Source organism: Phyllopteryx taeniolatus, chromosome 14, assembly GCF_024500385.1.
Source record: "Phyllopteryx taeniolatus isolate TA_2022b chromosome 14, UOR_Ptae_1.2, whole genome shotgun sequence".
NCBI lineage: Eukaryota > Metazoa > Chordata > Actinopteri > Syngnathiformes > Syngnathidae > Phyllopteryx > Phyllopteryx taeniolatus.
In genome coordinates this window covers 9,243,930-9,269,203 of record NC_084515.1, presented here as the reverse complement: position 1 = coordinate 9,269,203, position 25,274 = coordinate 9,243,930, and the positions used below count along the sequence as shown (strand labels likewise).

At 41.1% G+C, this 25,274-nt stretch overlaps 1 protein-coding gene across 3 annotated transcripts in view; it reads left to right on the top strand.

Moving 5' to 3' along the window:
• The window catches only part of LOC133488900 (ephrin type-B receptor 1-B), a 196,271-nt gene extending 171,700 nt beyond the window's left edge, over window positions 1–24,571 (top strand). For all 3 annotated transcript variants that reach the window (XM_061797415.1, XM_061797414.1, XM_061797412.1), the window contains 6 exons: window positions 889–1,104; window positions 13,610–13,759; window positions 15,980–16,173; window positions 16,820–16,975; window positions 19,867–21,058; window positions 24,173–24,571. In XM_061797415.1, coding sequence (XP_061653399.1) covers window positions 889–1,104; window positions 13,610–13,759; window positions 15,980–16,173; window positions 16,820–16,975; window positions 19,867–19,975 — 825 coding nt within the window. In that variant the 3' untranslated portion in view covers window positions 19,976–21,058; window positions 24,173–24,571. The remainder of the gene's footprint in view (window positions 1–888; window positions 1,105–13,609; window positions 13,760–15,979; window positions 16,174–16,819; window positions 16,976–19,866; window positions 21,059–24,172) is intronic.
• Window positions 24,572–25,274: the final 703 nt, after the last annotated feature.

Here is a 25,274-nt window from a genome sequence, read left to right as displayed (position 1 = left end):
ATGTTTATGACATGCTTACATCAAAATACCCCAACAGGCCTGTTTTTTGTGTTTTTTTACGCAAAGACAGTGGTAACAAAGGGTTTATTTGGTTGTTTAACTTAACACATAGACCCAACTACAGTGATGCCTCCCCATTGAAATTAATGGACATGGAATCAATTTTCCCCCTACAAAAAAAAAAAAGTCAAATGTTTGCTGATGAGAAAAATAGTACTCTATAATATTAATAACATAATTTAATAGAATTTAAAGAATTAAACAGTTTGTGTATCATACCTAATTCACTGCGGCTCCGGTGTGCATGACTTGGCCACTGGGAGGCAAGTAGTTTTTTTGCGGTGGATAAAGAATATATATGCCTGTGAGTATTGTTCTATTGGTTTTGATATAGCTTTTGTTTTTAAATATCTGTTGCTGAAAGCGTTATGACACTGCCAGAATGATGCTATTTGTTAGCCCATCTATGGCATTTCCCATTGTGTGTTAGCAATAAGCTCGCAGGCTTATGTGGTTGTTAAATACACCCCGTGTTCTCTTTGTTTGATGTTTAGTTTGACAGTAAACTTCAACTGTGAGTGGCATAGAACAGCTGGAAGCCTCTTTTTGTAGAATCGTTCACCAACTGCCAAACTGTTGCATGTTGTGAAGTAAGTTAAGTTCACTGCCACAATACTACGCTTGAATTTTTGCTCACAAGTCAAACCAAAGAATCGAAAAACTTGGAAGTCAGGTCACTCGTATCTCAAAGCAACACTGTATTTCTGTACAAACAATGGTCAATTTTCCATAATTTTATGTTACCGAGTACGGTTGACCGATAATGGCTTCATTCCTCCCAGTAGCACTTAAGATTATATTAAAATGTAATGTATGTTTGTTTCGCAGCAAAACGATGGCCAGTTCACAGTGATCCAGTTGGTGGGAATGATGCGTGGGATCTCTGCCGGCATGAAATATCTCTCCGAGATGAATTACGTGCACCGAGACTTGGCCGCACGCAACATTCTGGTCAACAGCAACCTGGTGTGTAAAGTGTCCGATTTCGGCCTGTCGCGCTACCTGCAGGAGGACACCTCTGATCCCAGCTACACCAGCTCTTTGGTGGGTACCTTGAATTAATTGTCCTCTATTAACATCAGTCAAACTCATTTTGAGTCAACCTGCCAGCATTTTATTTGAAGAAAGAGCGTGAGAGCGTTTTCCAGAGCTCACTCCTCCTCCTCTCTTCATCCTCATCATCATCGGTCCCTCTTCCCGATGCTCTGTAGTCACGGTCCAGGGTTCTGCTTCTGTCACATCTTCATTAGCGTGGAGACAAGCCTCCTCTGGGAAGGCTCCTCTCTCGTTGACATGCCCCGAGTGCAGGGAAACCAAAGGGCATGGCGCCCTCTCCAACTGACAGCTCCCATCTCTTCCGCCTGCCGGCCTGCCTTCCTCCTTCTCGTTCACTCATCGTTCATTATTGCAGGGGCATCATGGGAGGCTTTGGCTCCTCATTAACTCCTCCACACCACAGATCTGTAATTATCAGCAGCCATCATTATCGTTAGTTCGTCGGCCGCTTCTCCTCTCCCACATTCACAAACACACACGCACACTTTTAGAACTCTCTGCATGTATGGGAAAAGTGTGTGCGTGAATTTAATTAATGATGTGTATGCACAGGTGTTTCTTTCATCAATTTTTATCTCATTTACTATTCTTTGAGATTTTAGTACAAAAAAGCTGGCTTTGCAGCTTTTCTATCATGTGTGATGATAAACACACTATTGGACCTGCATGAGATCCAATAAAGCTAACCCAAAGTCAGGTATAACTGTCACATACGATTTGTGGTAGATTTACAATAATGCATGTACAACGTGTGTCAGAAAAGTTCCAGACTATAGTTGGATGATTGCACTTAGTACCGGTAGCCATTCACCAGCCTCATTTAAGGCACATAGACTTAAAATTTTACACACGTTAAAGCGTTCGAAAGATAAGGTTTCACTGTACGTTGTGATTTTCAAACGCTCTATTGAAAGTTCACAAACTACGTGTTTTCCCCTTCCAACTTTGCCAAACGATCAACCAGCACATCTACGGAGAAAAAGGACAATTCATGGCTGCTTCACCATGACAGTGCGCCTGCTCACAATGCCCTGACCATCTGACAGTTCCCAGCCAAGAATCCTTCCCAGGGTCGCTGGGAAGTGCAGTATCCTTAAAGGAGATCACTTTGAAGGAAAATCTTTTTTATTTTGGATTTAAAATATATCTTTCGTGACACCGTCCTGGAACTTTTCTGATGCACCTCTTAAACTTTTCAATTCATTGTTTCATGTCTGTTTCATTTCAACCTCTTTTCAATTGGGATTACCAGTTTCTAAGAATGCTTTCCCGAAGTTGTACCTTTCTTCAGTTTGCCTCAGGGACAGTTAATGCAAATTATGTATTCTTTACACTCTGATTATACAGCATATTGGTACTTCTGTGGTAATTCTGTATATATTATGGATGAATATGAATATTAATACCTTATGCCATAAAGGGGGGCTATTTTAGGACTGTCTTGTGATGTATTTTGACACAGGTGCAAAAAGCTTAGATCAAAAGCATGCAGGTAATAGCCCGGTGAGTCAGTGCCTGGAGGCTCCTACAAAGGTATCTTAAAATATATGTTTTTATTTAATTTAAATAAAGGTGAAGACACAGGGAAATTGATCAAAAACATGTTTGTAATTCTCCCAGTTCATGTTCAGGTAGATACTTGCTCTATACCGCCACATTTCCTTTCATCTTTTGTATAGGCTTCACTCGGTGTGCTGAATTCTCAGTAAACCCTTGGGTGGCCCAATGCGTTTGCACAGTACAGTACATTGTGAGGATTGTTCATTAAGACCTCCTTGTCACGCTGGTCCTTGATGTATTTAAGGTGAACATGCAAACAAGCTTCAGGAGACGTTGGGGGTTTGTGCCTTGCATACATGGCTCCACAGCATAATTAAGCTATCCACCATCCCCTTTCCTCCATGACCTGCTCAGCTATGACCTGTCGCAAAACAATCAGCAAGCGAGGCTGCCGCCGCAGACAGAGCTGAAGGAATCGGGGGGGAAATTAAATTGCGCTAACATGCGGTGATTTACATTGACATCGACCTCCTCCCCTGGCAAATTAATCACCTCTTTCCCGACGCTGCTTTTCTAATTCTTCTATGCAGTTGCCGGCACAGCAATTACAGTGCATGCGGCGCGGTGCGTTGTATGGTCAGGAGGACCTGGGGGTCATTGTGTGCAATGCGGACGAGGCAAAGCTGTGGAGCATTTACATCCAAGGGGGTTGCCCTTAGCACGCTGCAGGAAGCTTACCAAGGTCAAGATTCATTTTGCTGATAAAATCCTGCATGGACTAGACTTGTCTTGCTAAAGTAAGCTTTGTACACACACTAACTCTGTAAGTGAAGTCCCACTTGAAGTTTACTGTAAAACTAAACCGAAAACAAATTACACTTGTAAAACAACCATATAGCTTTGCTTTAGATACACGTTTGTTCTACTCGATGCCAACAGATTGCAAAACGCCATAGACAGGCTAACGAATGGCAGCTATGTGGCAGTGTTATAAAGCTTTAACAGAGATTTGTATAGAAACGGTGCAGCAACACGTGTAGACAGACAATATAACAATACTTGCAGGCATATATTCTTTATCCTCTGGGTGAAAAAAGACAAATATTACAGCAGCTTAGTGAGTCACTTTCAGGAGTTATGAAACACCTCTTCATTTGTGTCTGCATGACTGTATGATACTGTCCCCCAGAGGCCAGAAGGAGCCACAATGAATTAATTATAATGCACAAACAGTTTAGTTATTTACATTTTATTTAATACAAGTCAGAACAGATGGTTTTATAAAGTACAATATTTGCTATTTACAGAATATGACATTTTCTTTATTTAAACAAAATGTTGTTTTTTTTTCGGGGGGGGGTTGGAAGGGATTGATGGTATTTCAATGTGGAAAGTTGATTTCAGATATTCTGTGATTTCAGTGTTTTGAGTTACAAGCATACGCAAAAACTAAATTTGTATCTCAAGGTTGTATATATTTTTTGACAAGATTGACATTCCTTTAATGATTGCAAGGTTAGTAACATTATCCCAAGTATTACTGCCACTGTGTCATTGTCAGTGTATATTAAATATAGCATGACTTTTAATAGCTATTTTTACAGTAATCCCCTGCAAATTTGCAGTTCACAATCCACAAATTCACCTATTTGTGTTTTTTGCGCTCTTTCTGCAATTCCCTAAAATGCCACAAATCTCCTGTCTGTAATTGGTGTCAAGGAAGTATGTTGACGTGTTACATCTCGACTGAGAGAAACTTCGTATGTCGAGAAGGAGTGTTTAGCCTAGGTTGTTGGTGGAAGTTATGGAGAGTCAACACGTGCAATTTGGCGCAATATTTTTTAAAGTCAAATCATCTGTAAGCCATTTATTTTTAAGGGTAATGTTGTAAGATGAGTTTGAAATGATTGTGATTAAGGGTTTTAAGTACTCCTTATATTGAGACAGTAATAAGCTAGTGATTCAAACACATCTTGCTTATTTTTTTCCAAATGTAAAATTTAAAACAATTATTTTGTAAACAAGTAATTACAGGTACACGGATATTTCCTGCAAACTACACTGACTTTAATAACTATATTGCTAACTTAATTCCTATATATGATTGTCAATCAAAACTGAGCAATATCCTTGTCATGGCCAAATTTTCAAAGCAGTTCCTGTATTGGAAATTGTTATATTGGGCAAGTGGTCATGTTGTTGTGATATACGGTACATGTAGTTGTTTTCTTTCTATTGCCTCAGCTGATGATGCAGAAAACACATTGCCTATTTCTTTCAGTTTGTGGGCATCCCGTATGTACTGTTCGTCCATGCTCCCCCCACTCCCCAGGTGCCTTGTTCTGTTGGTGTGTTTGTTTGTGTCATTGAGGTTGAAAGAGGTTGAAAGGCGAGGTCATGCAGCGCTTGCAACAAAACTCGTCCGTCAGAGCCCCGCGACCCGAACGACATTCTCGCCGTTCCGCTCCACTGCTCGCGCTATGTGAAATGTGCTGCTGTTTTCTGTCACTTGGCTGCTTGCATCATTTCACCCTCACTCTGGCCCCGGGCTGCATTTTGACTTGCATATTATTTATGCAGTACAGATTTCAGGGGCAGTTTTCCGATTACATAGTGTAAATGTGCATATGACAATGCCACCAAGTCATTTTTGGGTACCATTGGAAAAGGGTTATATAAAAAAGGCTAATACTGTTGTCATAAACTATGTAAATAATAAACAGTTATAAAATAGGTGTGTATTTTGGGCTCACTTCTTGGCAAGTGACAGTGATGCTGTACTTGAATCATCTGATACTACAGTCGTTAATATTGAGCTGCTACCTTTTATTAAGTCCTTATCAAGTGTTAAAAATGTAAAGTGGTAACCATTTATATATCCTAGTTGATATTAAACTAGATAATAACTTAACAGTTGGAACCCCTAATAATGTTCGTTTGAAATGCATATAAAAGGAAAGAGAAAAATTATATGAACTTGGATTAGCGCCAAAATCTACAGTTCTTGATATGCCATAGAATATCAATAAGAATGGATCAGTTGGAAGTGTGAACAAGGAGCATGAATCTGACAATATCAGTTGTGAGCTAGCTACCGACGGATGTTAAGTGCTGATCAAAAAGCTAAGGTGGAATTCAAAGGGGGTTTTTTTTCTTCTTGACTTTGTCTACATACTGTACGTGAAGGTGAAGCAAAACATTTTGTTCCCATTCTTGCCAGTCATTCTCCTGCTAAGATTTGACAATGCCTGACTCCTCAAGCTATTTTTAATGTTCAAATAAATAAAGAACCTTTGTTTACACACACACAGGTGAGGTTAAAAATATGCTGCCTTCTAGTACAACATAAATTCAACAGTAAGTTTCTCGAGCAAGCATCATGCTGCTTGGTAAGAGTTATGTATTCAAATGGAATGGCTTTGCTGTCATTCCCGTCTGCTCTTAGCATGGGCTGACTCCAAAGTACCACATTTGTGACGGGCACTGATGCTTATTTTCATCTGACAGCGTAAGCGAAGGCAAAGTGCACATGTGGAGAGACAGTCCACCTCTCTCTGTCGAATCCTCCCCGCACCGTGATAAGCATGAGTCACCACCAGTACAGTGACCGAACACGATCCGTATCTGGCTTCCCCACCTGGATAGAGGCTGAACGCTTTGCTTCTGGGAACTGGATTTCTGAAATGCTTAGAATTTGTACCTGCTGTGAAATACAGTATTGCACTGAACATTCCAAATCACACAAAACAGGCAGTGTGAGGAAAATACAGTATAAAGGGATTGTACCAGTTGGGACAATGTTCCAAACTCTTTACTGTGATTTTACCCCCTCTGTCATGCCGCCAGAGTCAGGATGAAGTAGACCTTGATTCACCATCTGTGGTTGTTGCGATGCATTTGTGCAACATTTGAAGGCTGTGTACTCATTCAAGATGGATTTATATTGCAGGTGTAAGTTTAATTTAGTGAATGCCGTTACTGTTGGGGCGGAATCATTGCACCTCAAAAATCCTTTTTTTTTTTTTTTTTAAGAAATTAAAAAAACTATACTGCATTTTTTTGTCACAGTCCACAACCCTTTTGTAAAAATAAAAGTCCCACATTCGGTGTGAACATAAATACCGATTCTGAAAAGACATGAAATTGGACCGCCTGACAACGACAATGTAATATTTTACTCTTTACAGTACATATACATTTCAAGTACTGTAATCCATATCAAGATCACTGTATTTCATGAACACCTGACACAACTCTCTTGTCAAGATGCCCATAATGCAGTTAAACTCCACAAGTGGCCACATTGGTCACTGACAACATCAACCGTATTCCATATTTAATGGCCTGCAGACTAAGTAAGCTTTTGCTGTATTTTGGATTTACTGAAGATCTGTTTTTTTGTTTTCTTTTCCTCCCTTCATCTGCTCTACATTATTCGTGTTGTTTGTGTAGACTTGGGTGTGTGTGTACGTGACTGATCAGCGCGTTTCGGTCATCAGCCTCAGGCTTGCATTGACGAGGTCCGATCCGATCTGTCTGTTTAATCCTCATTCGGAAGAGGATTGATTCTTATCTAAGGATATCCGATTTTATTTCTGTTTTTTTCTCTCTTTATACTGATATGTCACATCGGAATTGTGTCACTTGAACCATGTAGTAGAAATATGGCCTAGAGATTCCAACCAGGGCGATAATATTTCAGGGGGTGCGGGAACTGATTTGGCAATATTCCAAACAACTCTTAGCAACGATTTTACTTGCTAATATCTAGTGCTAAACTATTCTATACTACTAGTTTTAAACATAATTGTTCACAACCGGCAAAGAAAAACAAGGGTTTCAATTTTGGTTTAAAGAGAACTTTATATGGCAGTAAACCACCCAAATCTAATATAATCTGCTAATGCTGTCACACTGGCCAAAGAAGAGGTCAAGTATTGGGCACTATACTCATTTTTTAATTAAGTGAGAGTTAAACGTATTCATTCATAATGGTGTTATTTGACCAAAGGTGCACTCACAGTACACATGCTGTACAGTACTCATGCACCATATTCTTAGGAGTCTGGGTTGAGTTATCTTTAAAAAAAAGTCCAGAAATCACCAAAATGCCATGAGCTGACCAAATCATAACCAAGAAACAGCAATAAAAAACCTTCCTAATCTTCAAACAAGTGACTGTGACAACATGGAAAAAGTTCTTAAGGAGTACATTCCAACTCCGTACCCATCACTGTAAAAATAGCGAATAAAAAAATCCGGTCCATTAATACTGTGCTCCAGTTTGGTAAGACTAATTTATAAGAGCGTATTCATCTATTTTCCACATGCTGTAAATGAATTATCGGGCCAAGGTCACTCTGATATGAGCACGGAATAGCTCAAATTAGACTGGACATCTTCCATTAAATGGATCCAGCAAATAAGATGATCTAATTCAAGTTAGTGTAACAGAACATGCAGTGAATGCTTCCAGCTTTAGTAAATGCAAACCTGTACTAATTGGAAGTGTGTGTGTGTGTGTGTGTGTGGTTTATACTATTATTGATGGATTCCCATCTCATTTTGGACTACAAATGATAATTCTGGCACTTTTTTCTCTTTCTAATTAGCTGTGAAGGCCACCCAAACAAACTTGTACTTTTCATAATCAGGAATTAGATTTCTTCTGCTGGGAAATCCAAGCAAATAGATATATTTCTACTCTGTGACCACGTAGCGGTCATCTGGAAGACATTTTCTCAAGTATAATAATGGATTTTATTGGGCTGTCAATCATTTTAGCCAAGATTAACCTTGGGAGGCACAGTGTGAAGTGCACTTTTCTTTATTCTACACGGAGGGTCAGGTTGGTTATTTTTTACCATTTTACACTCTTTGCATGAAGCGTGGAAATATTTCAAGACTATCCAGTATTAGTGAATATAGCCAATACACTGTAGCAACATGCTCTCAGGCACGTATACAACCACAACGTAAGGCTTTTCTATTGCAATTCTGCATGACTCAACCATAGATGTGTTAAAAGACCTGCGCCCACCTCTTTGCCAGACATTCCCGTGGGTGGCTTTGAAATCCAACATCTCACCATCCTCTTTCCTCTTTTTTTCCCACCCTTGCTTCTTTCCGTTCTTCATCTCGCTGTCACTCTTCCTCTCTCAAGAGTCTCTCTCCATCTCGCTCGCTTTGGGCAGACACCCAGGAGCGATGGTTGCTCTCAGGATTTCATTAAAAAGATGTTGATGGAGCTCTCTCCCTGGGCAAATAAAAGTCCATTTGAGTGTGCATTGTTAGGAAACGGATTACTGAATTGGAGAAGTAAAGGAAATAGGAGATGGGAATTGCAAAGTGAAGATTAGTTATAAAGAATGCCGATTTCTGGGTTGATCTTTTTTTATGGTTCGCGGTATTTGCTCTATGCTAGCGATGTCTGTACTTCAACTGGCGTATTTACATCACATTTACTTCATTTTACGTCGCTGCATGCTTACTCAGGACGTTCTGCGAGGCAGCTTGCCTGGTTTTGTTTCTTACTAGCCTAAAACACAATTTGTCTCACTTTTCTTGATGCAGTAAACGTGTCATAGCATTGACTCCAAATGTTAATGTCACTGTTTTAGGCAGCACAGACTGTAGCGAAGCGTCTTGTAGTGGTTTATTTCAGTATTTTTATGCACTCAAAGATTTTTTTTTTTCCTCACATCAACAAGCACGCATCTTGATAAAATGTATCCTTGTGGTTCCCTCTTGTTGGTATTATCTGTTATAGTCTTTGACAATTTCTAGGGTAAATGCTTAAGACGAGCCCAAGGCTATTATTTGTCAAGCGTGTTTTCTTATTATTCTGCTACAGTATTCAAACACTGGCCTGTGGCGTTTTTAGGAAGCTATTGTTGCTAACAACTAAATAATCAGATCCAAAATAGAATACTTGTTTTCCAGTTCATTCGAAGATGGGAATTTAACTACTTGTCCTTGACAATGGGGGGAAATGATTAATTTATCAATTCACTGTTTGTTTTTTTAATTATTCTCAATTGGATATTAGAATATTTTCTGAATTCCTATTTCCATGTCAGTTTGGTACTAAGCTGAATAATACTGCCCGCAGTAGTTGGCGTACTGTGGATGCACAAACTGTCATCCACATGTTATGTTGTACTACTTCTTTAGACAGCGTGCTAGTTGAAATGAATCAACAATACTTCTGTTATTAATATATATATATATATATATTTTTTTTTTTTTTCATTCCTGTTTCTCCTTCATATTTGTTTTTGGAATTTCATCTCAGGATCTCTTGGTAATTTGGCTCTATTTCTGTGTGAATATTTCGTAAATCTACATTTGCATTATCTTTCTGTCTATCCTGTAACAAGATTTTGGCCATTTTTTCCCCTCAATACTCAAGTTTTTTCTGGGTTTTGGCATGGTCTATCATTCTATCTGAAAGGAGTTGGGCCTGCTGAGTTTCGGAGACTCGAAGGCTCACCAAGTTTTGGCCCCGCAATTTAACACGGATGCTAGTACGGTCCCTCCCGGCCCATCACCTTCTGATGGGGTCCCTTACATTTGTCACGTTCTGTCAAGGCTTTCTACAGATGAATCGTGGACACCGGGCAGCTTTGGTGCACATTTGTGGTCCCGAATAAAGCTCCCCTGCAGGACCTGGCTCGAGAGTCGGCGTCAGTGCGGGGGGGCGGAGGGCGGGACACACAACATTAAGCGTTATAAGCAGGTATGCTATGGCGGCCATTGTAGGTCAATTAAATACATGGCACAGGCTTAGAAGAGATGTAGGTGGCAAGTGTGGGCACTTTTCATTATAGGCAACAGAACCTTCTATAATGTGCTCGCAAAGCGTCGGATAACGCAGGGCCCCTTAACCGTGACACGACAAAACTGAACATGAAAAAACAGCTACCGTACAGCCTAGCTTGCCATAAACACAATGGCAAAATGGGACAAAACGTGCACCAAACGTGGCAGAACATGACACAGCTTGAAAGCATCCTGAGATGCCGAGGAATACTGTATATATGCCTCCTGTCCCCCTATGTACCACCTCCAAGTTTGGATATGCTCTATTATGTACTGTCAGCTTTAGGGTCTTTCACCCTGTTTTACTTCATCAACTAGGTTTTCTCATCCACACCCTGACTGCCGTTAACAATTTTAAAATTTCGTCAGGCATCCCCAGCAATCACGGCCTGTCACTTTTGCCCATCCCGTCCCCCTGTGTTATCTCATGACCATCTCGTTTTGTACACAATGGCCTGAAACAGGGCAGCCCTGACTGCAGGGAATATAGTGTAAACATAGCTTTAAAGATAAGTCTCCGCTTGGCACAGCCCGTTTACAACTGCAATCAGGCTCATCTACAGAGCTTTCAATTGAACTGTCCGCCTGATTGGGAAGGAGTGTGCAAACCCTCTCTCACTTTAGCTAAGGCAAACAAAATGCCAGTTGTTCATTTTCGTGCAGCCATCCTGTATACCCCATCCAAAGAGTTTTCCCCATGCTCCGGGGGCCTCACAAAGCCCTCAACGTTTTTCTGTTGACACATGGTCTGTTTTAATTCCCATCATCACTTTCTCTCCACACCAACTCCCTGTGGTATTAACATCATTCTCTTCTCTACTGGGGAAAGTGTAAAAACACATTTCTTCCCCTTCTATTATCTTTTACCTTTTTTCTTCAGAGCGTGAGCCGTTCAGGACTTATGAAACCAGGATTTTTGGCAGCGCTATCACTGGCCCACAGCAGTAATTACAGAAGGGTTTGCATTGCTGCCTTCCCACTGGCCCCCTTGAACATTTTATTGCTTGTCGGTCTCTTTGTGAAGCCCATGTCTTTACCCGGGCCATTCCAGCTTGTATCCAAGCAGGGTGCCGCAGTGTGAAATATGATATTAATATGGAGCAAGTCAGTGGGAATAAATAAGTTGGAATATGCGTTAAAAAAATAAATCAATCAATAAAAAAGGAAAATGTGTAAAAACGAAATGTGAAAACTAAATTATTTCCAATAACTGGAGATGACTCCTAGGTGACACAAAACTTTAGAGTTTGAACCAATTGACTCACATTCAAAGCAGAAAGACTACAGAATCGCCAAACGTGTCAAACCTCGTGATCAAAGTCAAATTAGAGTGTGTTATTCATTTTAAATATTGTTTATCTTGTTTAGGGTAAACAGTGGATAATGTATTTTTACGTGTATGCCAGTTATGAAGGTTATGTGCGGCCACACATATTCCACATACCAGAAACAGCCACTGCATATCAAACAATTGGCTAGAAGCACAGAAATGTATGTATGCATGAAGGTTATGGTGTTTTTGTTTTTTGGGTTTACTTTGTCCAAAACAAAAAGAAAATCAAAGTGGATGTATCCAGGAGTCTTCTTTGTAAATGATCGTGATAAGAACTAAGATATGGCGAAAGCATTTAAGTCACATGGGCTCAACTCCTCTATTGATCTCTTCTGTCAGCGTTTCATTCACTGTCGAAATGTAGAGAGTGCACACTCCTTGGACTGCTTCTTTGTTTCTAAACTGGTTGGCTTGGCAATTTAGTGTGTGTATGTGTGTGTTGCAGCATGTGTTGCACCAACAATAGAGCGCATGTTAAATCTGTCTGCAGGTGAACACCCCTTTAAAGGTCAAACCCTAAAGAGATCAATGTGCTGAGCCAATGCCACCTTTTGCAACACTTCCATGGACTCCCTTTGACAAGAGTATACATTAAAGCAAGCAGTGCGAACACACATTTTAAGATTAATTCTCACCAGTGTGTCAAACTGTGCATGGAAATCCTCCGGATTACTATTCATTGTCTGCATTCATCCCCATCTCTGCCCCCTCACTCAGGCTGGTCTGTTTTTGCTCGGTGCCTGCATCCAACTGCGGCTTATCTGTGAATTCTCAGGTTCGGCTAATTGGCATTATTAAACCAGTGGTGGGCTCAAGATACGCAACTTGACAGTCTGCCTGTTTACACAAAACTATCAATGCCTCTGCATGCCTATTTGGAAAATTAGACAAGCAGCTGTCAGTTTCAATAAAAAGAGAGCGCATGGCTTCGCTGGAGGCTCAGGTAGTCCAATTACAGGCAGACACATTCAATGTATTAGGCAGGAGCCGACGTCTATCTCCTTTAATTTAAACTGTGGGAGAGGAGATGTCATTGGTCGATGTGTGAAGGGCGAACACTGTTGGGAGCCTTTGCCGAGACAATTGCTGAATCTCCGGTAAGTTTATAATTGATGCACCAATTAAAGGAAGGGCTAAAAAGGTAGCGGGTGAAGGAGGAAAGTCCAGTGAGGAGCTGTTTATTCATTGTGACTTGGACTCGAGTCGGCTCCAGTCTCTGTTTTGATTAGTTGTGACTTGACAAAAAGTGAGACTTGAGACTCGGCTTAAAGACTTGTGACTTGACTTGAGGCATGATAATGTGTTACACATACATACAATTTAAATACTCTAGCCAATAAGATCATTATTTGTCCGCCTTGGTCCTCTCTTAAAACTCATTCACTGTCATCTCTCCCAGTTAACATGGATATTTGAAGCCGTCAATGGCAGTGAATGCGTTTTAATAAGGACCAGCTGCTGTGCAGAAGAAGTCTGTAAATATTTTCATTCATCCAGGTCATTTCATTCTAAGGGCATTGAATTGATCGGAACTAGACTCTTCTGGTTATCTTAGAAGACGTTTCTCCTCTCATCCAAGCAGGCTTCATCAATTCATGTAACCATGAGTAGTGAAATGTCTTTAATTGAATTGACTTGCCCAAGACAAAATAAATTGGAACTTGCTTGAGACTTGAATCTTAAGACTTGAGACTTACACATACAGTATGTGACTTGATCCCATCTTTCTTTGGTTGACACCGCCGTGCTACAACTGAAATAAATAATTGCGATGACAAGTTTTGATTACTGAGACGTTCCTCTCATTTCTTCGTCGTTGTTTTTTTTTTTTTTTTTCAGGGTGGAAAGATCCCTGTGAGGTGGACCGCACCGGAGGCCATCGCTTACAGGAAGTTCACGTCCGCCAGCGATGTGTGGAGCTATGGCATCGTCATGTGGGAAGTGATGTCATTTGGAGAGAGGCCCTACTGGGACATGTCCAATCAAGATGTAAGCGCTATTGAAAAAAAAAAAAAAAAAAAAGTAAAGCACTCTTCAAATCAACACTATTGTGCAATCAGAATGACTTGAGGCATTGCTAATGTCCAAATTGGACATTTGATGTTCAGTAAGTCCTTTTTGTTTTCTAGTTTGCATGAAATTTTCACTATATACCAAATATTGTTTAACTGCTCTTCGAAGAAAAAGTAGTTTTTGATGTAGCACATTGAAATACACGTCGCAGTATCATAATGATACCAGATCTCATAATTTGCCTTTTTTGAAAGATGTAAAATAGAGGGGAACACAAAAAATTTAATTAGTAAAAAAAACTGAGATGGTATTTATTATTTGTTCATTGGAAGATAATCACAGCTAAAATAAGTCGTTGTCTCCCAGTAATACAGATACACAAATATCAGTAGCAAAAAGATAAATATAGATATAAAGGCCAAAAAATTCATAATAATAGAGAAATGAAATTTTTAATTCCCAATTATTGCAGCGAATTGCTAGAGCTAATAAAACAGCTTATAAAAATAAATGGTCAATTGAACCCCATTTGTACTTTACATACTCTCATGGATAGCACATGAACAAGTAAGTGGTTATAAATCACACATTTTATCATCGTCCATCTTACATTATCTTTGACGATGTCCTTGACTCTGACTTTGAGAGAGGACATCTTACAGGCTGAGTCTCACTCCCGCTCTCGCCTTTACTTCCCAGAGAGATTTTTGAGAGCAGTCAACGAGGGCTGCTTTGTTCCCCGTGTACATTTGGATTGGATCCACACAGAAAAATACACGATGTGGATATATTCCCAAACGCTGAGATTTCTCTATGTAAGCTCGTACCTAAGCGGTACGCCCATTCGACCGACTAAGCGGTACGCCCATTCGACCGTCAGGCCTCAGTGGATGCTGCTCCGCGAGGAGCGTCCAATGCAACAGATGCTGCCTCAGTGGGCCAGCAGCAAACGGCAACCTGCCGAGGCGAACGTAGTGGTGGCGACTGGTATCACTCAGCATGTCCAGCTGCTCTCGGCACACATACACGTTATTTAAAAACACACACAAACATTAAACTTCTCCATCCAGTATGGATCATTTATCAAGATTCTGCTGAGTTGCACTCAACTCTGCCGCGGAGTACAGACCAGTGTCAAATTTTTTTCTATGATAGTATCTTCAATTCTCACTTTCACATCCGGTCCTTATCTCAGACTGATGCATTTTAATGGGAAATTATATCTGCAGACAGAAGATGTACAGTACTGTAAGACACAGATGAAAACATAAAGATGTGCAAAGATGTGAGGACGAGCCATCAATGACATCAGCAACATCCGGCCTTACCAATACATTTCCAACTACCATTACTACTCTACTACTATTATTTCATTGTTATTTATTATCATCTAGTGCACTACCTGGATGCAGACAGCAGAGGTGCTGTTGCCTCTTCTAGTTTGTCATCTAAATGTGACTACAGTTATGGAAAGTTAAATCCATACAAAGGAAACTCCTCTGGACAGCTGTATTCTGTCTAATAATACACTGGAATGGAAACAGGACACCAGAACATTCAGATCATCTCATCCTTTTTTTTTTTTTTTTTTTAATCCAAGCCCACTAGAAAATCTGAATTTAACTTAATTTAAGGGTTAATAAGAGTCACTTTAGATGGTGGCTCCGTTGAACTGGCTCCCATGTCGCATGAGTTTGAATGTGATTTTTGGCCAGAAGCACAGAATTGTCGCAGGTCACATCGTAGTAATGGTTTCATTATTACATATACGCAACAAATTGATGGATAACTAGTTTTTAAATCAGAAGCCAATACAACATTGTTCAACTAGTTACATTTTTTTTTAAAGGGATCTTATGAAAAGTGAAGAGAATTTGGAATTTATATATTTTAGCAAAAAAACAAATCGACGCACATGATTTGCTTTCACAGGCCGCATAAAATGATGTGGCGGACCACATCTGGCCCCCAGCTCTTGAGTTTGACACCTGTGTGCTAGATGAAGGGCATACTTAATTCTGAGGGAGTGTATCTATCAGGTCAGAGCAGGTCAGTGGCCATGTTGGGATAAGAGGAGTGGGTGTGCAAATTAGTTGTAAACACAAGGGGAGTACTAATACAATAAGTTGAATTACCAATTACCTCAATATAAGAGCAGATAAAACCTCCACCTCCCTCGCCTCACCCGTCGTCCAGGTGATTAATGCCATCGAGCAGGACTACCGTCTGCCGCCGCCTATGGACTGCCCCAGTGCGCTGCACCAACTCATGCTGGACTGTTGGCAGAAGGACCGCAACGTCCGACCCCGCTTCACAGACATCGTCGGCACCCTGGACAAGATGATCCGTAACCCCACCAGCCTAAAAGCTATCGCCAACATCCCTGCAGTGTAAGTATATATATTTTTTTTTAAATAATAAATAACGAGTTCTTTACACCATACAAATGCAACATGCTCTTTCTTTGTTCCACACAAACTTGGCAGTTACGGTTGATTGCATCAGACCTGAACTTTCACTGCTCATACTGTGCAGCTTGCAAGTCGTCCACTGACCTATGATGACATTTAAAATTATAATACTTCTAGTGAGAATATTTTTTTCCAATAATGACAGGAAAAAAATATTTAAAAAGCAAAAGTCCAATTATTTATCAATAAAGATACCAAGGGCTTCATCAGTACAATATTGTTGTGGTTATGAATGTTTATTATAATTACAATGTGCTTATGTTTTTTTTCATATTTGCTACTGTAGCTACAGAACATGACAGGGGCTAAATAGATTATATTAGAAAAAAGTCAATATGATGCAGTGCAGTTATACATCATAGCAAACCACAAGCACAATAATAAGCATATTGTTAAATTAATAACCCTTTGACAGTGTAAAGGAATATTTTTTTATGCAGTTCTGATATTCAATCTCATTAGATTGTTTCCAATAAAGTCTGGGTGGATGGTTCTATTTCCACTGTAAAGCTATTTTGTTTAATAATAAACAGCATCACCGTCCTTCGTGTACGCTCTCCTGCAGGCCTTCTCAGCCACTGTTGGACAGATCCATACCCGACTTCAACACCTTCAGCTCGGTAGAAGACTGGCTCAGCGCCATCAAGATGAGCCAATACAGAGACAACTTCCTAAACTCAGGCTTCACGTCCCTGCAGCTGGTGGCTCAGATGACCTCAGAGTGAGTTTGACTCGCATGCGCATGTTCGAAGCCCATATGGCACTTGAAGGGCTCACTCAAGTCGAGTGCGGCTATTTTTAGCACAAAACGCCCTCAAGTAGCCAACATGCTGATTTGAAACACTTGAAGTGAAAATTCATGGAACACATGAAAATAAGTTTCAATGCACTCACTTTTTACAAAAATAAAGAAGTCAGATACAAACTGTTCCGTGACACTGGTGGCTAGAATTTCAAAAGGATATTTTTCATGTAATAATTCATTCTAGAGCCAAACTGTCGCTATCATAATTCCTTAATAACTATAAATGCAAAAAAAGTAACTGTGTTCTACATATAATAAAGCTCAAATTAAATTTCATGTACATTTGACTGCATATTTTTCCAGAAAATATTTGTTGAACTCCGAATTGCTCGACTTTTGGGACGATGGACCGTGGAGGTTCCACTGTACAGTAGTTCTTGTCATTATTCCTCAAGTTATATTGTAACAACATGCACGCACAGTGAAGCAAAAATACAAATTAATCTGCTGCTTGTGCTCATTGCTAATTTTGTTGGAGCACCAGAGGCACTTATTCACCCAAAGATTGCAATTTCTCATATTAATAATGTGGGTTTGTCTATAACATCATGAAATGTTACATAATTCCCAAACATTTTTCGTTAAAACAAAATATATATATATATCCTCAGGCCTTTGTGCAAAGTCACAGCAAAATGAATCGGCGCTTATTGTGAGTCAAATGATTACATTAAGTCTCATCTCTTTGCCAATAGTTTTGCATCCCTTTCTTTTATGGCAATATTTCACCAGGAAATTAAAGAGGGATTAAAAAAACATCTTGTGAGTTTTTGCAGTTACGAGTCATCGAAAACAAATTGGAACATTTAAGTTACTCTAATGCCCTCACATGTTGGCAAGGAAAGCCAATGCACCTTCAGGCATTTATTGAACGCGACAAACAGTCAAACACACAAATATAAAATGAGAACACTTGCGATTGGGGGATGGAAGTTAAGAATTTAGAAATTCCGATTCCATTATCAATACTGCTTTTTGGTCCCATTCCTTATCAATTCTCAAACATCCATCCATCCATCCATCCATTTTCTACCGCTTTTCTGAGGTCGGGTCGTGGGGACAGTAGCTTTAGTAGGGACGCCCAGACTTCTCTCTCCCCAGCCACTTCATCCAGCTCTTCCGGGGCATCCCTAGGTGTTCCCAGGCCAGCCGAAGGATGTAGTCTCTCCAGCGTGTCCTGGGTCGTCCCCGGGGTCTCCTACCGGTGGGACGTGCCCGGAACACCTCACCAGGGAGGCGTCCGGGAGGCATCCGAATCAGATGACCCATCCACCTCATCTGGCTCCTCTCGATGTGGAGGAGCAGCGGCTCTACTCTGAGATCCTCCCGGATGACCGAGCTTCTCACCCTATCTCTAAGGGAGAGCCCGGACACCCTGCGGTGGAAACTCATTTCGGCCGCTTGTATCCGCGATCTTGTTCTTTCGGTGACCATTCGTGAGGGTAGGAATGTAGATCGACCGGTAAAGCGAGAGCGGATCGATACAAAGTGCGCATCACTGCAGACGCTGCACCGATCCGCCTGTCGATCTCCCGTTCCATTCTTCCCTCACTCGTGAACAAGACCCCAAGATACTTGAACTTCTCCACTTGGGGCAGGATCTCATCCCCGACCTGGAGAGGGCACGCCACCCTTTTCCGACTGAGGACCATGGTCTCAGATTTGGAGGTGCTGATTCTCATCCCAGCCGCTTCACACTCAGCTGCAAACTGCTCCAGTGAGAGTTGGAGGTCACGGCTTGATGAAGCCACCAGAACCACATCATCTGCAAAAAGCAGAGATGCAATACTGAGGCCACCAAACCGGACCCCTCTACGCCTCGGCTGTGCCATAAAAGTTATGAACAGAATCGGTGACAAAGGGCAGCCTTGGCGGAGTCCAACCCTCAACGGAAACGAGTCTGACTTACTGCCGGATATGCGGACCAAACTCTGACTCCGGTCGTACAGGGACCGAACAGCCCGTATCAGGGGGTTCGGTACCCCATACTCCCAAAGCACCCCCCACAGGACCCCCTGAGGGACGCGGTCGAACGCCTTCTCCAAGTCCACAAAACACATGTAGACTGGTTGGGCGAACTCCCATGCACCCTCGAGGACCCTGTCAAGGGTGTAGAGCTGGTCCACTGTTCCACCGCCAGGACGAAAACCACACTGCTCCTCCTGAATCTGAGATTCAACTTCCCGACAGACAAAAAGGATTTGTTTGTTTAAACTCTTTGTCATCTTCAACTTTAAACGGAGATTCAACTTCCCGACAGACAAAAAGGATTTGTTTGTTTAAACTCTTTGTCATCTTCAACTTTAAAAATAATACAGCATATCTTGCGTGAACTTATTATCTATAATGTATCTTTAGGAATTAAAAAAAAGAAAAGATGGTAACTTACTTATGTCAAGGAAACAAAAAAGCATTTTACTGTTTCGTCGGCCGAATCACACCCAAAAATTAGGCGCTTTAAGCAGCCTCACCAGCAAATCAGCCCCAGTCAAACTATTTTTTGTTGTTGTTTTTTGTGTGTGTTTCTAATCTAAGAGTAATATGTCTGTGGAATCCTCTGGTAAGCAAACAAACAAATCAGGATTACAGGTAACCAGTTATCAAACAGAACCGGTTTTCGGTTGCCATCCCTAACTCACAAGGAGATGTAGAGGGCCAACCTCATTCCAGCTCCTGACATAACTGCAACGGATTAATGGCATTTCAATTAATTTTAATGGGGATAAACTGATTTGTTTTACAACTCAAAAGTGAAGGTAACACTGTAGTTTAATCCTTCATCGTCCCCCCCCCCTTGCCATCCACAGGGACTTGCTACGAATAGGCGTGACCTTAGCCGGACACCAAAAGAAGATCCTCAGTAACATCCAGTCCATGCGGGTGCAGATGAGCCAGTCACCCACCACCATGGCATGACTACAGCGGGGACCGTGGCACGGAGCGGGCAGCATTCGGAGGACCGCCCCCGACAGCAGCAACTGCGGCCCTCGAATGACCCTCGATCCGTCGGAACGTGCCAGGGTCGAGACTGTCGTCTTAATCTGAACCACACGAGGAGACCAGGGTCTACATTTCCACACTTAAAAAATCCACACGGAGGAGTTCAGGGTCCACACTTGCCACACGACAAAGGAAGCTGTTGTGGTTAGGAACTGTACACAAACAGAAAATTCCTCAGCAGTAGTCGGGATTGCTAATGTTGTCCCTCTGTATTATCTGGACTATTTTAGAAACAACATGTGATCTGTGATTTTTATTTTTCAACTCGTGTGCAATGAAGATGCCTTGACGTGGCCAGACGTAAGTGGTAGAATACTAAAATAATCACTAGTGAGAGTAATTAGGGGGAGAAGAATACAGGGATGTACAGTTGAACTGCTCACGTCATCTTTTTTGTCTTTGCGTTTTTGATGTCCGTTGCAAGACGGCCCACTCTTGCATTTAACACTACCTAAAGAGTCATGGGTGGGAGGCCTTGCCCGCCGTCAGAGAATATAAATATGTTTATCTCTTGCTGAATATGATTATATCTTTCGTAATAGACCTTCATATTGAAGGTGATGCTCATGAATGTGTATGTACAGGACTCTCTGCTTGCATTTTTGGCAAAGACTGGTTAGACACATGCAATGTGAAGCTTCCTAAAACACCCTGGATCCCTTTTAATGAAGGGACTGTGGGATTGTATGTCTTCTGGATCCAGGGTCACAACTTGACTCACAGCCCTTACATAATGGATATGTTAAAAGACAGAAAAAAAGAAAAAAAAGTGAAGTATTGGTATTGTAGAGCTACATGAAAATTGCTGTGTAGGAGTTCCCCAAAAAAGCATTTTATTGGAGATCATGTTTTAATGTGGGTGTACACACGCTGTCTCTTGCTGGTGAGCACTTACTTGTACAGTTCTATGCTTTTATTCCTCGTGTTTGTTAGGAGTGCACCCATCCGCAGCGCAAGCAAGGAAGGCACCACCTCGTTCTGGCCGGCACCACGTTCATGGTGAGTGTCCGCTGATCGCCACATGACACAGTCACTATTGCGAGAACGTTTGCGAGCATTTTGACTGCTTTCAAGACCCGCAAAATATTTTGTTATAACCCTACCTAAAGGTGTAAATTCTCTTCTTTCACGTAAAAAAAAATATTTTTTTTTTTCTATCGATCTTTTTCCATGCCGTGGTAATCAGCAGTTGAAAGTGTTGGTTTCAGCCAAAACACCAGTTTCTGACCAAAAAGCGGAGAAAACCAGCTTTTTGTGAAAAGAAACATGTCAAGAACAAACATTCACTTTTAACATTTGTTGCTTCTGTGATACCTCCAGCGAGAAAACAGCAGAAAAAAACACTGAGAAAGCGGAATTTGATGTAAAAAAAAAAAAAAAAAAAAAAAAAAAATGTATTTACAGAGTGGCACGGTGGCCGACTGGTTAGAGCGTCAGCCTCACAGTTCTGAGGACCCAGGTTCAATCCCCGGCCCCCACCTGTGTGGAGTTTGCATGTTCTCCCCGTGCCTGCATGGGTTTTCTCCGGGCACTCCGGTTTCCTCCCACATCCCAAAAACATGCATGAATTGGAGACTCTAAATTGCCCGTAGGCATGACTGTGAGTGCGAATGGTTGTTTGTTCCTATGTGCCCTGCGATTGGCTGGCAACCAGTTCAGGGTGTACCCCGCCTCCTGCCCGATGATAGCTGGGATAGGCTCCAGCACGCCCGCGACCCTAGTGAGGAGAAGCGGCTCAGAAAATGGATGGATGGATGGATGTATTTACAGATATACAACTAAGAAAAATGTAGTGAGTGACGCTGACTCACCTCATGGCTTGATTTGAACGTCAGTGGCTTTTTTACGGCATTCGTCATTCACGCTGAACTGCCTCATCTTTTTTGGCAATCGCGACACACACTTTCTACTACCTACTCCATCACATACCTCGTTTCAACCATACATATACATGTTCTGTGCAAGTGTGAGGTGCCTAAACTTGTCCAACATGTTGCCTATTTTCTTATAATATGGAAAAATGGGGGTTTATCAGGTCTTTAAACCAACAAAAAAAAGTTGTATTCCTTTATTTGTACTGAAAATAAGTAACAAATAGGACGTTTGTCTACAAACGGACGTAAGTTCATCCAGTGAGGTTGGTGGGTCATTAAAAATTGAGCAGCAAGCAACAACCTCTGGTGCTCGTTTGAGAATCAGACCAAAATTGTTATGTGCACCCCTGGATCTAAACATCTACGGCAGTGAATGAGTTAACAAGTCAAGTAAAAAAATAAAAATAAATAAATAACGCATTAGTGTTGCTCGTGACCACGCCGGCTGGAACAGGGCATGCAAATTTATAAAGCATTGCGGCGCTGGAAATCAGAGCCGAGTCAGTATTGCGTCTCCAGACCCAAAGTGAACAACTGGACTGACATTGGCAACAGACGCCTGATGCCATTCTGACAGCGGACCGTTGAAGTTTATATTTGCATGAGCACAAAAAGGCTTTTAGTGTCACGCATACAAGACACCCAAGCACAGCTCAGCTGCCAAAATTGGTTTGGCTGTGTTTTAGATTGATCTAACAAAGTATTGCGTGTGGAAAAAGGTGCCTGGGGTCAATAAAGGTTGGGAAACATTCCGTCAGTATTTACATACTTACATCTACTCCCTTCTTTAATTACATTATTAAGAGTCTTGTACGAGTTGTTGCATTAATTTAGCTGTTTTGTTTTTTTCCAAAAAGTGGTTCATAGAAATGTATTTATTATTGTTTTATTCAATTTTCATTCATTCGTTATTGAATATGTGGGGAATTTATTCCATCCATCCACTTTCTGAGCCACTTCTCCTCACTCGGGTCGCGGGCGTGCTGGAGCCTATCCCAGCTGTCATCGGGCAGGAGGCGGGGTACACCCTGAACTGGTTGCCAGCCAATCACAGGCCACATACAAACAAACAAACCATTCGCACTCACAGTCACACAATTTAGAGTCTCCAATTAATGCATGTTTTTGGAATGTGGGAGGAAAAAGCACGCAGGCACGGGGAGAACATGCAAACTCCACACAGGCGGGGCCGGGGATTGAAACCGGGTCCTCAGAACTGTGAGGCTGACACTCTAACCAGTCGGCCACCGTGCCACTCTGTAAATAAATTTTTTTTTTTTTTTACATCAAATTCCGCTTTCTCAGTGTTTTTTTTCTGCTGTTTTCTCGCTGGAGGTATCACAGAAGCAACTGTGAGGCTGAAGCTCTAACCAGTCGTTCACCGTGCCGGCAGGAATTAATTCATTATAATTAATTTTAAAACACGAAAATAGATAATTTCACAAACCATTAAATAATTGGTTATTATTGAGCAAATTATATATATATATAAAAAAGGTTTTATTTTAGGTTTTAAGTTTGTAATAGTTTTTGAGATATTGACATGGGCTGAAATGGTATGTATTGCAATTTATATAGGCATCTTTTAATTGATTAAAAAACAAAGATTACCTGTTAAATAACTTTGATGGTACATATACAGCATCATAAACAAATGAAGGAGCCCCAGCATTTAAAATTACATATGAGTCCAAACATTGTGCTAATATTAGCAGGTAGTGCTATCCTGTATAGCTTCCTTTCTACATCCGCATTAGAAAAGAGAAAGTGAGGTTTTTTTGAGTGTTCTGAAATGCTGCTTAAGATTGGCATGAATACCTGCAGTGGGATCCAATTAGAATGCGTTAGCACTCCATTCGGGCTCAGTCTCATCTGTTTGCTTTGTCGACACGAGAGCCTGTGAATGAGATGTTGTTCATTATGCAAACATTGTAATTCTATTCTTGCCATTTCTTGTTTGTCTCTGTCAAAACTGTAAATGACGCTCGGGGTGATAAATGTGCCGACGGGGTCTGCTTCCCCCTTCGAGCACCTTTCCATATGGAGACCGTTGACGACACGCTGAGGGGAAAATACAAGAACAGCTTGTTAATTTTTTTTATGGCACTGTAAAGTGTCGGAAAGTGACCAGTCGCTCTCTTAGTTGCTGATTTCACGCTTCTCATTTATAGGTCAGAGAAGCGGTTCACTTGAATCATGCCATAAAATGGAACCTTCTCCTTTTGAACTTCTTTTTTAGGCTCCAGAGAGGCTTGACACACTCTTCATACACATGCACGGCAAACATACGGACCCTGAATTCACTGAATGGTCGTTATAGGCAGCCAATGAGGAAGAAGACCCACGATTGCCAGGAAACAAGTCACGACCTCACACCATTCTATGGTACACAACGAATGAAAATGTCACCATTTGTTGACTTTTGTGTGTGTGTGTGCGTCTGACCCTAAACATGTACAGACATTTATATGGGCACAGGTACATAGTATGCGTGTGAATGTCTCCTTTTATTTGTCCGTTTCTGTATAGCTCCCCACTTGTAAAGTGTGACAAAAGTACACGTCCAAGAGTTTGTAAGCTGTAACTTTCTGAATACTGTTGTACTAAAATGCACATAATAAACGCCTTGACAAAACAAGTCATCGCCTAATTTTTTTAAAATTAATATCAACATCCAAAACTGAAGTCAACAAAGCAGAGGTGGGAGGGCTAAAGTCATTTCACAGCAAACTTGTCAGCACAATGTTTGATGTCTAATGTTGACTTTCACAAAAGAACTGACGGCTTAGTTAAAAGTCTTCACCAGTAATAATGGAGCCATCACTCATAATATAAGACGGACAGAAAATAGCAGATTTCATGTGATATGTGTCGAAAATGCCAACGTGAGAATTTAGTAGAAAATAATACAAAAGCTGTAGCACATGTTAACCCTGTTCCGTCTGAATTTTTGGGGGGCTTTTTTTTAATGCCAGGAATACACTACCTTGCCATGATACCACAGGAGTTCTGTTTAGGGCATGTGGTGTTAAATGTTGTACAGTGGTGAGGGTTCAGAGTTTTTCAAAATGCAAGTCATTTGGCCGATTTTGTTTTGCTTTTACTTGCGAGCGCCAACTTAAAGATGATGGCAGTGAACTCAATTCAACTAAGTTCTCAGTCAGCAGCAGTTTTGCAAATACTGAACAATTCTTCAAAAAACAGGCTCCAAGATGTTTATTGCCATTCCCAGTTGAGGTTTACTGTCAAACTAAACCAACAGTGACTTAAGAATGGCCTGCTAGCATAGAAGAGAAAATGCTATTGACGTCCTAACAGTTAGCATTGATAGTTGCTGTTTT